Source organism: Anneissia japonica, unplaced genomic scaffold (assembly GCF_011630105.1).
Source record: "Anneissia japonica isolate Jap-2015-1 unplaced genomic scaffold, ASM1163010v1 scaffold718_len1063573_cov188, whole genome shotgun sequence".
NCBI lineage: Eukaryota > Metazoa > Echinodermata > Crinoidea > Comatulida > Comatulidae > Anneissia > Anneissia japonica.
In genome coordinates, this window is record NW_022727435.1 from 907,394 (window position 1) to 918,588 (window position 11,195).

The 11,195-nt window shown below is 36.4% G+C and overlaps 1 protein-coding gene and 11 non-coding genes across 12 annotated transcripts; 11 read left to right on the forward strand and 1 right to left on the reverse strand.

Annotated features, from left to right (window-relative positions):
- The first annotated feature begins 392 nt into the window (after positions 1 to 392).
- On the forward strand, positions 393 to 465 carry Trnaf-gaa. Its single transcript has one exon. It is a non-coding gene; the product is annotated as a tRNA-Phe (tRNA).
- A 134-nt stretch (positions 466 to 599) lies between these two features.
- On the forward strand, positions 600 to 672 carry Trnaf-gaa. The gene has a single exon. It is a non-coding gene; the product is annotated as a tRNA-Phe (tRNA).
- A 250-nt stretch (positions 673 to 922) lies between these two features.
- On the forward strand, positions 923 to 995 carry Trnaf-gaa. Its single transcript has one exon. It is a non-coding gene; the product is annotated as a tRNA-Phe (tRNA).
- A 133-nt stretch (positions 996 to 1,128) lies between these two features.
- Positions 1,129 to 1,201, forward strand: Trnaf-gaa. The gene has a single exon. It is a non-coding gene; the product is annotated as a tRNA-Phe (tRNA).
- A 134-nt stretch (positions 1,202 to 1,335) lies between these two features.
- On the forward strand, positions 1,336 to 1,408 carry Trnaf-gaa. Its single transcript has one exon. It is a non-coding gene; the product is annotated as a tRNA-Phe (tRNA).
- A 134-nt stretch (positions 1,409 to 1,542) lies between these two features.
- Positions 1,543 to 1,615, forward strand: Trnaf-gaa. The gene has a single exon. It is a non-coding gene; the product is annotated as a tRNA-Phe (tRNA).
- Positions 1,616 to 1,866: 251 nt separating this feature from the next.
- Positions 1,867 to 1,939, forward strand: Trnaf-gaa. Its single transcript has one exon. It is a non-coding gene; the product is annotated as a tRNA-Phe (tRNA).
- A 133-nt stretch (positions 1,940 to 2,072) lies between these two features.
- Trnaf-gaa lies at positions 2,073 to 2,145 on the forward strand. Its single transcript has one exon. It is a non-coding gene; the product is annotated as a tRNA-Phe (tRNA).
- A 258-nt stretch (positions 2,146 to 2,403) lies between these two features.
- Positions 2,404 to 2,476, forward strand: Trnaf-gaa. Its single transcript has one exon. It is a non-coding gene; the product is annotated as a tRNA-Phe (tRNA).
- A 133-nt stretch (positions 2,477 to 2,609) lies between these two features.
- Trnaf-gaa lies at positions 2,610 to 2,682 on the forward strand. Its single transcript has one exon. It is a non-coding gene; the product is annotated as a tRNA-Phe (tRNA).
- Positions 2,683 to 2,817: 135 nt separating this feature from the next.
- Positions 2,818 to 2,890, forward strand: Trnaf-gaa. The gene has a single exon. It is a non-coding gene; the product is annotated as a tRNA-Phe (tRNA).
- Positions 2,891 to 4,901: 2,011 nt separating this feature from the next.
- Positions 4,902 to 10,302, reverse strand: LOC117113746 (exonuclease 3'-5' domain-containing protein 2-like). Its single transcript, XM_033257188.1, has 5 exons — positions 10,149 to 10,302; positions 9,278 to 9,525; positions 8,597 to 8,763; positions 6,010 to 6,783; positions 4,902 to 5,659 (listed from the first exon to the last, which is right to left on the reverse strand). The coding sequence occupies exons 2-5, from the start codon at positions 9,521 to 9,523 to the stop codon at positions 5,143 to 5,145; spliced, it is 1,704 nt and encodes a 567-aa protein (XP_033113079.1). The 5' UTR covers positions 9,524 to 9,525; positions 10,149 to 10,302; the 3' UTR covers positions 4,902 to 5,142.
- Positions 10,303 to 11,195: the final 893 nt, after the last annotated feature.

An 11,195-nucleotide genomic window follows, 5' to 3' on the forward strand; every position in this document is an offset into this window, starting at 1 on the left:
GTTAGCATCCTCTGTTTGGGCAAAGAAATCATCTCAGTTGGGAGATCGTTAGACTAAAAGGTCCCTGGTTCAATCCGGGTTTCGGCATTATTTTTTCAAACGCAAAAATTTAATTGCATACCCTACATGCCTAAGCCTACACATTAACATGCTTTATTACATCATCGCTTTAGAATTTTTTTTTTTCGCTTTAAGTAGTTCATGTTGTTTGGCTGAACGGTTTCGCCCACCAGCCGAAATAGCTCAGTTAGGAGAGCGTTAGACTGAAGATCTAAAGGTACATCAATTTAATTGTATATTCTTCATGTCAACATAACCTGCATTATTTCATTACCTATTTAGAAAGTGGTTTTCGTTTTCAAATGTTGTTGGGCTGTAAATCTCGCCTACCAGCCGAAATAGCTCAGTTGGGAGAGCGTTAGACTGAAGATCTAAAGGTCCCTGGTTCAATCACGGGTTTCGGCATTCTTTCTTTTAAATACATAAATTTAATTGCATATTCTTCATGTCAACATAACCCGCATTATTTCATTACCTATTTAGAAAGTTGTTTTCGTTTTCAAAAGGTAATGTTGTTGGGCTGTAAATCTCGCCTACCAGCCGAAATAGCTCAGTTGGGAGAGCGTTAGACTGAAGATCTAAAGGACCCTGGTTCAATCTTGGGTTTCGGCATTTTCTTTTCAAATGCATTAATTTAATTGCATATCCAACATGTCTAGGCCTACATTAATATGTTTTATTACATCATCGCTCTAGATTTTTTTTTTTTTCGTTTTCAGTAGTTGTTTCGGCATTCAGTTTAAATACATAAATTTGATTGCATAATTGTACATGTCTACATAACACGCTTTATTTCAATATCGCTTTAAAAAGTTGTTTTCGTTTTCAGTATGTCATGTTGTTGGGCTGAAGATCTCCACTAGCCGAAATAGCTCAGTTGGGAGAGCGTTAGACTGAAGATCTAAAGGTCCCTGGTTCAATCCCGGGTTTCGGCATTCTTTTTTTAAATACATAAATTTAATTGCATATTCTTCATGTCAACATAACCCGCATTATTTCATTACCTATTTAGAAAGTTGTTTTCGTTTTCAAAAGGTAATGTTGTTGGGCTGTAAATCTCGCCTACCAGCCGAAATAGCGCAGTTGGGAGAGCGTTAAACTGAAGATCTAAAGGTCCCTGGTTCAATCCCGGGTTTCGGCATTCTTTTTTTTAAATACATCAATTTAATTGCATATTCTTCATGTCAACATAACCCGCATTATTTCATTACCTATTTAGAAAGTTGTTTTCGTTTTCAAAAGGTAATGTTGTTGGGCTGTAAGTCCCGCCTACCAGCCGAAATAGCTCAGTTATGAGAGCGTTAGACTGAAGATCTAAAGGTCCCTGGTTCAATCCCAGGTTTCGGCATTCTCTTTTTTAAATACATCAATTTAATAGCATATTCTTCATGTCAACATAACTCGCATTATTTCATTACCTATTTAGAAAGTGGTTTTCGTTTTCAAAAGGTAATGTTGTTGGGCTGTAAATCTCGCCTATCAGCCGAAATAGCTCAGTTGGGAGAGCGTTAGACTGAAGATCTAAAGGTCCCTGGTTCAATCCCGGGTTTCGGCATTTTTTTTTTCAAATGCATTAATTTAATTGCCTATCCTACATGTCTAGGCCTACATTAACATGTTTTATTACATCATCGCTTTAGAATTTTTTTTTTTCGTTTTCAGTAGTTGTTTCGGCATTCAGTTTAAATACATCAATTTGATTGCATAATTGTACATGTCTGCATAACACGCGTTATTTCATTATCTCTTTAAAAAGTTGTTTTTCGTTTTCAGTATGTCATGTTGTTGGGCTGAAGATCTCCACCAGCCGAAATAGCTCAGTTGGGAGAGCGTTAGACTGAAGATCTAAAGGTCCCTGGTTCAATCCCGAGTTTCGGCATTTTTTTTCAAAATACATCAATTTAATTGCATATTCTTCATGTCAACATAACCCACATTATTTCATTACCTATTTAGAAAGTTGTTTTCGTTTTCAAAAGGTAATGTTGTTGGGCTGTAAGTCCCGCCTACCAGCCGAAATAGCTCAGTTGGGAGAGCGTTAGACTGAAGATCTAAAGGACCCTGGTTAAATCCCGGGTTTCGGCATTTTCTTTTCAAATGCATTAATTTAATTGCATATCCTACATGTCTAGGCCTACATTAACATGTTTTATTACATCATCGCTCTAAAATTTTTTAATTTTTTTTTTTCGTTTTCAGTAGTTGTTTCGGCATTCAGTTTAAATACATAAATTTGATTGCATAATTGTACATGTCTACATAACACGCTTTATTTCATTATCACTTTAAAAAAGTTGTTTTCGTTTTCAGTATGTCATGTTGTTGGGCTGAAGATCTCCACTAGCCGAAATAGCTCAGTTGGGAGAGCGTTAGACTGAAGATCTAAAGGTCCCTGGTTCAATCCCGGGTTTCGGCATTCTTTTTTTAAATACATAAATTTAATTGCATGTTCTTCATGTCAACATAACTCGCATTATTTCATTACCTATTTAGAAAGTTGTTTTCGTTTTCAAAAGGTAATGTTGTTGGGCTGTAAATCTCGCCTACCAGCCGAAATAGCTCAGTTGGGAGAGCGTTAGACTGAAGATCTAAAGGTCCCTGGTTCATTCCCGGGTTTCGGCATTCTTTTTTTTTAAATACATCAATTTAATAGCATATTCTTCATGTCAACATAACTCGCATTATTTCATTACCTATTTAGAAAGTGGTTTTCGTTTTCAAAAGGTAATGTTGTTGGGCTGTACGGCTCGCCTACCAGCCGAAATAGCTCAGTTGGGAGAGCGTTAGACTGAAGATTTAAAGGTCCCTGGTTCAATCCCGGGTTTCGGCATTCTCTTTTTTAAATACATCAATTTAATTGCATAAAGAATATGCAATTTTTCATGTCAACATGAAGAATATGCAATTTATGTTGACATGAAGAATATGCAATTCTTCATGTCAACATGAAGAATATGCAATTTAATTGCATATTCTTCATGTCAACATAACCCGCATTGTTTCATTACCTATTTAGAAAGTTGTTTTCAAAAGGTAATTTTGTTGGGCTGTTGCATCGCTTTAGAATTTTTTTTTCCCGTTTTCAGCAGTTCATGTTGTTTGGTTAAAGGATTTCGTCTACTAGCTGAATTAGCTCAGTTGGGAGAGCGTTAAACTGAAGATCAAAACGTCCCTGGTTCACTCCCGTGTTTCAAATCAATTGCATATTCTACATGTCTACACAACAGGCTTGGACATGTAATATATGAAAATATCGTTTTGTATAATGTTTGTATACTGTATAATATTTAAAAAAATAGGTTCGTCTCTACGCATATCGTGTCCAGAACAGGGGAACCACGGGCCCCGCGTGCAGCGTTAATTCAATACATTGTTCATTTCTAAAATCGTGGGCAGTTGGTTGATGTTTATGCGATGCCCGCAGGCAAAGTGAAGGGGAAAATGTGCACTCCAGCGATTAGTACCATGGAGGAATTAGTTTAGTACTTAGTGTTGGATGCGAATATAAACAAACCAAAACCTAACTTAATCATTTCTCCACCATCGCAACTCAATAGTGGGTTTTAAGAATGTTCACGTCACATTTCGTTTTCGTTATGCCAATAAAAGTGTTCCGTATGCTACCAACGATTTTGCATAGGGTCTAGCATAAGACAGGAACTTTCAATTTCTGATTTCACTACTTGTTTTTATATAAACATTTATTGTTATTTTGCTGTAATGATTTGTGAATAAAATACACTAAATTACATTGAAACAGGATTACATTGAGATTTAAGAATTCAAAGAAAGTATCAATGACACCAGGCTTAGAGTAAAAATATAACTTTAAATTTTAACAACTGGACGCAGAATTCCTGGAACGCCGCCCTCAGTGGCGTGTGCAAAGCACAACTCAGAGTCAGAAGTGGAACGTGAAATTTCTATATGGTTTTGTAGTCACATTTGCGAGAAAAATGTCCGCTACCCGTATTTCTCGACAGAGACGTCAATGGGAGCTGTAATTTGTATGGCAAGGAGATGGTGCTACCCTTAATTCATATTAATTGAATTTACGCCCACAAACCTTGTAGTTATTAATATTTTGGTTATAATAGAAAATTTTTATTTTTGGTGACGTCACACTCACACTATCGTTAGCATGCATACGTCATAAGCTAGATTATGTCACCTTTTCCTGGTAAGGCAAACTTTCCCGGCGTGCTTTTTTCATGAATAAACAAACACCACTGCTTTGCACATGAATGCCTTGCCTAGTCAAGGGCTACATGAGCCGCATAGTTAGCATATAATACTTAAACAAGGTACGTCTGCAACTGAATTATTCTTAGGCCCTAGTTAATTTTTTTTTTCTTATTTTAATTTATTTCTTTTGAAAGTGTACTTTCTATACATATAATTGCAATCTACTTAGGCCTCGGCCTAATCTTATGCCTCATCGTCACCCACTATACACAGTACATCATTAGGCTAGCCCTCCTTCCCCTCCCCCACGCTACAGTACAGACAGAACGTGATTGCACCTTTCTTCCCATGTGTTCATGTAACATTTGCATATTGTTAGCTAACCAGCTGCGTGTATTCCTTTGTGAAAATGAGTACCGCGGCGTACACATTCTCACAAAGCATTTGCATCCCCTCTTGGAAAGAGGGAACTTCGAAATAATTGTCTCCATATCTTCGCTATTTAATCACCGTAATTTAGCTTACACTTATGCATGGAGGGAGCACTTAAAATATACAATAATCATTTCACTACCCGACAAACCCCGAACTTTATTCATGCATTACATAAATAGTTTCATCTTGCTGTACTCCAACATCACTGGCGCATGGTAACAACCAACTGGCAGACCATTTCCAGACACACATTACTCTCCATAACGCAGTACCCCCTAGTTCCGTCACCTCTGGTTAAAATGAATTATTTGTATCAATGGTTTCTTTAAAATTAAAATTTGAATATGTATAATGTTGAATCAGTGAGTTGTTATAGTGATAATAATTTCCTGGTTGAACGTAGAACAACAACACAATTACAATACAATACTATAAACAAAATAATAATTTGTTTGCTCTAAACTATGAAGAATCGTCAAGGGCAGGATGTTGATAATCAATTGACCACAGAGCTGGTAAAAACTGTGGCTTCATAGTGTTAACAAAATGCCTCCTCCACATTCTTTCAAACTCTAATAATCCGTCTTTCTGCCTTGCTTTATGCATTACAACTTTTTTGCCATGTGACCCTGTGAATTCCTCATTTAAAATCCTTGTTTCTAAATTTACTGTTTTTTCAAGTAACGTATCGTCCACCGTGTCCACATTATAGTAGTTCTTGACTGTTGATTCCAGTATTTTTATACGAGGCTCTGGAATAGTACAGCGATTCCGCAGAAGTGCTTTCGCTGCAGAACGAACTTTTAGCACGGTGTGATCTTCAATGTACTCCGAGTTATTTCTGTCGAAGTCGGCATTACACTCGTTGGCGAGCTGGCGTCGAAGAAATTGGTCATGGTTCCAGCTTTCCAGATGACAGTCAATGCAGAGGAGGAGGACGTCATGCGATGAATGATGTCTCATCTTCTTTGGGAAATATCTTGGAATATGAAAGAAAAACACAGTACAACAAAGTGAATATTTTTTGTGCTAATTTGGGCTTTACTTGCAAATTGTAATAGATCATAATTTATTTTTTTTGCTTAATCATCTAAAAACATGTACAACAAATAGGCCAAAGGTTGAAGAATTGCAAAAAAGGAATCAAATATAATACTAAGAAATTAAAATTATTTGCTCGTTTGGGGAGTTTATTTATCATTTGGAATTACAGTTAAACAGTTAATAAAGGTGAAACATAACAGTAATTATTAATTAATAACAAAAATTAATAATACAGTAGGTTTTGTACAATTTTGGACTATACAACAAAAATATTAAGAAGAGTACCTTCTATATTCATGTGGAACGACATACTTTCGCATGTACATATCTCCCCTCCCGCAAACAACACAGATATTTTCCTTATCCTGTAGATAATATTCCTGATCACTGCTTGGTATTGCAGCAGGTTCAAAGTTCAACCTCACTGTGTACGGTTCATCTTCAGACACCACAGTACCTATGCCCTTCCTTACGTACCATTCAGCCTTCTTAAAATCACAAATACAAAGCTGTCTACCATCTGGGGCCTCTAAGCGGCAGTTATGATACAATGGTTCTTTCCGTGTTCTAAACATCCTACTGGGTGGTTTTGATGAGATTTTAACAGGTTTCGTCGGTGACCCCTTAACATCAACCTTTTTTCTCTTACTTCTGAACTTATCCTTAAAATCACAATCAACCAATCCCTTGCACTGAACAACAACATGGTTCCATTTTTCAGATGTGCTGAAGCTAGGTAAATCTTTTGCCATCTTAATCATTACTATATTTTGAAATATGTCAACGGCTACAAGGGCATCATTCGCAGCGTAAAGTATTTGTTCTGGTTTGAGAAGGTCAGCCTCCCAGTCACTGCACTTCAGATCAAATGATTTATTCATTTCTACTCCGAGCACTACTTCACTCAGCTCTTTCAGACTCCCACCCTGAATGCATAGTTGGATGGAACGATGACGTATTGCCAAATGACGCAAATCAACGATGCCACAGAGGGCTATTGCATAGTCCTTCATTAACCTTTTCACATCTCCCATAATACCAACACCAACCTTATAGATACTGAAATAAACAAAAAAAAAAACAAAAACTATTCTAAACACAAAAGATAAACTTTTATGAAGAGTCATACTCTACATAAACTCAGTCTCATCATGATCACTAAAGTTGATTATTAAATTATGTTAGGGACCAAAATGGCAATAAATTAGAGTACAATTAGTTGTTACAGGACAACACAACTTTTTCAGTCTCTCTAACTTTTTTGTTCACTCTTTGCGATATTTTTTCACGTTTTGTTTCTTATTTCAGGATAGATTAGTCACCAGCATGACTAGAGCACCTGTGAGTACTGTTTATCAAATTGCTACAGAAAAGTGCAGTGTTCCTGGTTCATTCTTAATTTATTCTTTGTAAATTGTTTTTGATTACTTTCAGAATAGTTCATTGGTTAGTTTTCTTTATCTTTTCATATTCTTCAAGTGCTTTGAGACAATCTGAATTGTGTAATGCGCTATAAAAGTTGATTTCAATGCGCATTCTATCTGCAATTCGCCAATACATGGGCGTCAGCAGCGTAGCTAGGCGAGAATTGTTCCCAGTGCAGGATTAATTGCCGGGCCATTTGATGTGAAGTGTCAACCGAAGGCTGTGGGGAACAGGGTTGCTGGGAGAACGAAAACTCTAGGACTATAGGTACACTGATTGACATTTTCAGAAAATTCATCATAAGAAGTGCTACTTTTTACCCCCTAACCCTAATACTAATGTTAATCGGAACCTTCGTAACTATTTCAAGAGAGGCCTATGTATTCTCAGCAGCAATTCTAAACTAATTTTAAAAATTGGTGGCAGGTAAAATTAAACAACTGCAGTGGTGGATCCAGGATTTTAAAATAGAGGGGCTCAGGAAGAGACCTTCACTGATTAAGAGTCAAGACCACCTCAGCCCCACCATGAATGTGGCTGTGGTAAGAAAATTTATGATTATGGCACCTAGATGTCCGGAAGTGGCAATCTCAACTTTAATAGTTTACTTCTATTTTGAAAAATTTAGGGGACCCAGGCCGAGTAGGGCCCCCTTGAATCCACCACTGAATTGAAATGAACACAGTAATCAACAACTATTCCTCTACACCTAAATAATATTGAAGGGACCACAGGCCATTATTTTATTCCAAAATATTGGGTTGTAAATTATTCTTAATTATTATTTTTAGAACTATTTATGAATTGGTCCCTAATAGCCCCAGTGGTTTGCACTGGCCATCCCAGCGCTATTGATGGGCATAAAATAAAAGATATCATATCATTCTTGGGCAAATCACATAAAATTTCACATTGTCATCTGGGCTTAAAACAGCAAAAATCAATATCAACTACATACTTGTATTGATAAATTTGTTACATATAAATATGTTATTTGGCCTGAACCTTTTGTTAAGTATATACTGGTAATTCAATACATGTGCGTTCTTCTATGTGTACTGTTAATTAAACTATTTTGGCATTGTAGTAATGATATTAGGAATAATTAAAAACAAAAAAATAATAATAAAAAGTACTGTCTTACTGTCAACAATGCAAATACTAGAAAAACTTTTAAAATAATTAAAAAGGTTAAAGAATTTTTACAAAAAATGGACAATGATATTATCAAAATGCCATATTGTTTCGTTTTTAGCAAAATTTATTGTGAAGGTACTCAACATGGTATTATTTTCCCTTTCATCAGTTGAGTTGGTCTATGTAAACAAGCAGATAATAAAAGTGGGAGCTTCCCACATGAAAGATAAAAAAAAAATAAACTGCACTAATACTAGAATTCAGTAGCTTTGCGGTTAATAATTTCAGTATTTAATTACAGTATTCATACCTTTTGTCTGCTAATATATCAAGAAGTTCAGTTGGCAGTTGAGCTTGGGACTTGAAATGGTTCATTCTGATGAGTATACATAAGCCAGTGTTAGTGGCAATCTGTAACAATGCGACTGGCTTAACTTCCTTCACTTTAGTACACCATTCACAGTCTAAACCTAAAACCTGCAGTAAAAATAACATTATTCTCAAAAGAGAATGTCTGGTAAAAGCTAAAAAAAAAATCCCCCTCTCACTGACAATATTTTCATGTTGTTGCTGAGTCTGTTGAGCTTTCTCAGGGTTATTATCAACATTGTAGCTTTGTATTGTTTATTAGCCATTCTGACCCTATGTTACCATTCATTGTCAGTCGTAGTGGTAATGAAGTAAACAAACTTATTATTACTAACCCGCTGCACTGTATAAAATATTTTGGCTCCATTCCCCGGAGCCCTGTTCACCTCTGGCTTCGTATTATCATAATGAATTACATTCACCAGCCAAGCTCACTACTGATTTTTTGGTTTAAAAATCAGGGTACATATTTTTTTTAATTCGATAATTTTTATGCACAAGTTAATAATTTGTAAGCTATTGCAATATGAGCAAGTTTATTTCAAAAATTTGTTTATGATTTTTCGACATTAGCAAGGGACAATACATCTTTAAGCTGTTTTACGACATCTATACATTGTACCTTAAAAGCATGTAGGTCATTTATAAGCTTTGGTAGAACATCTTTAAAGTCTTCTTTGGTACTGATGACTACAATCGTTCTGCTATCATTTCTGTACTTTGAAATTGGTTTTAACTCCTTGGGTTCTCTTACGTCATCCTCCGAACCCTCATCTTCTGATTTTCGAAACCAAAAATAGGTCCAGACTACCATCACCAATGTGGCAGCTGAGGTTAACAGCAACCTTTTAACTTCAAATGTTGTCATTACTATTAGAAGAAAACATCACATGTCATTATTTAGGCCATATAGGAGCATGTTATGCATGTACTACAGGATTTCCAGGGTCTTTCTTACTGTACCATCTTACATATACATAATAATAGCACTTACATAATGCTAAATATTACGAAGCAGGGCCTAGGGCCTACAGTAGCTATTGTAGGCCTAGGCTAGTTCTACTACGACGTCTGTACCTGCCTGGCCCTAACTAGGCCCTACATATGTCATAGATAGGGCCTAGGTCAAGCTACAATACAAATTTAAAAATTAATATTATATTTGATCAGGCTCACTATTGAAGGACTAGGCATTCTACTTTAAGCCTAGACCGTCATCGTTTTTAGGTAGGCTTGGCATAATAGCAGACTAACTGGTATTACTGGACTAGGCCTACACCTAGAGCCCACTGTATGTACAGCACCTACAGTAGGCTCTAGGTCCTAGCCTATTTCTATTTGCCAGTATCATCGGGCCCTTTCGCTGGGGGCCGCAAGTCGTTTTGCTCTGTTGTTGTTGGTCATTTCTAGATCAAGTGTTGGCTTTAAAAGTCTTGCCTTCCATTTTGAAAAAGATGTGCATTTCACTACCTACGAATAAAACAAAAAATTACTTCTGTAAAGCAGGTCCTCTACAGTACAGTATATTCCTAGATGTTATGAGTACTTAACAGGCTTTGAAACAAACGCCGAGCTAGTCTATGCCTCTACAATCTGTATTAACTGCATCCATTGCGCCACAATGTGAAATACAGTACGTACGCCCTCATGAGTCACTTTAATAATTTTAAAAATTACGTCACTTGTCATTTGGCATAAATTGTTTATTTTTCTTTACTAAACAGTAGTTTGGTATAGGACTAATTATTAATGCGTTTTTTTTTTCAATGCTGGCAGTGGGTTAAAAAGATAATTTATGAGATACAGTATGGTAGACAGGCTTATTTTTCAGGACCTCCCGAACAGGTCTTGGCCTACCATTGTACCATTTGTCAGTCATACAATCTTTCGATATTTTATGCTTACATTTATTGTTATATTTGGAATTTCAAGAAGAAAAAAAATTATTGTATTAGCAATGATGAATGATTCAATTTTGGATCTTGTTATACTGTATTTAAAAAAATATATAACTTTACTGTTGGCGATTTTCGACAGACAAACATCAGACAACTTTTGCCCATTTTAAAAGCTGAAGGGACGTCAACAACATAATCTGAGACTGAGAGTAGACGGTGGCAATATCATAAAATCATTTAAAAAAAAATTAATAGGCCACACCTGTCACGCAAAAACTGGTCCGGGCCAAAAAATGTCCGGCGGACAGATATTGGCAGCCAAAACCGGTCAGCCGGACTACTAAAATCGGTGGGCCGGGTTTGATTTTAGCCGCTAAAACCGGCCCACTTTGATAATGGTCCGGGTTGGCCAGGCCACTTCAACTGTAACTCGTCTGCTGCTCGAAGGGTATTGTTTCTCCCGTAGAATGGAGGAACGTGATTAATGCTTCTCCCACACTTGCAAAGCCTTTTGCAGTGACAGAATGAGTCGTATTAAGCTTTTGAGGACGTGTTTTATCAAACCCACCTCCTAACGCATTTCGCCTATGCCTAGGCACCACAGCCAAAAAAAAAAAGAAAAAAAAAAAAAAAAAAAAGAAC

Coding starts and splice junctions, on each gene's coding strand:
- LOC117113746 (XM_033257188.1), bottom strand. CDS start 9,523: ATGACAACATTTGAAGTTAAAAGGTTGCTGTTAACCTCAGCTGCCACA. Junction 8,764..9,277: donor ATGACCTACATGCTTTTAAG/GTACAATGTATA, acceptor TTTTTACTGCAG/GTTTTAGGTTTAGACTGTGA. Junction 6,784..8,596: donor GATATATTAGCAGACAAAAG/GTATGAATACTG, acceptor TGTTTATTTCAG/TATCTATAAGGTTGGTGTTG.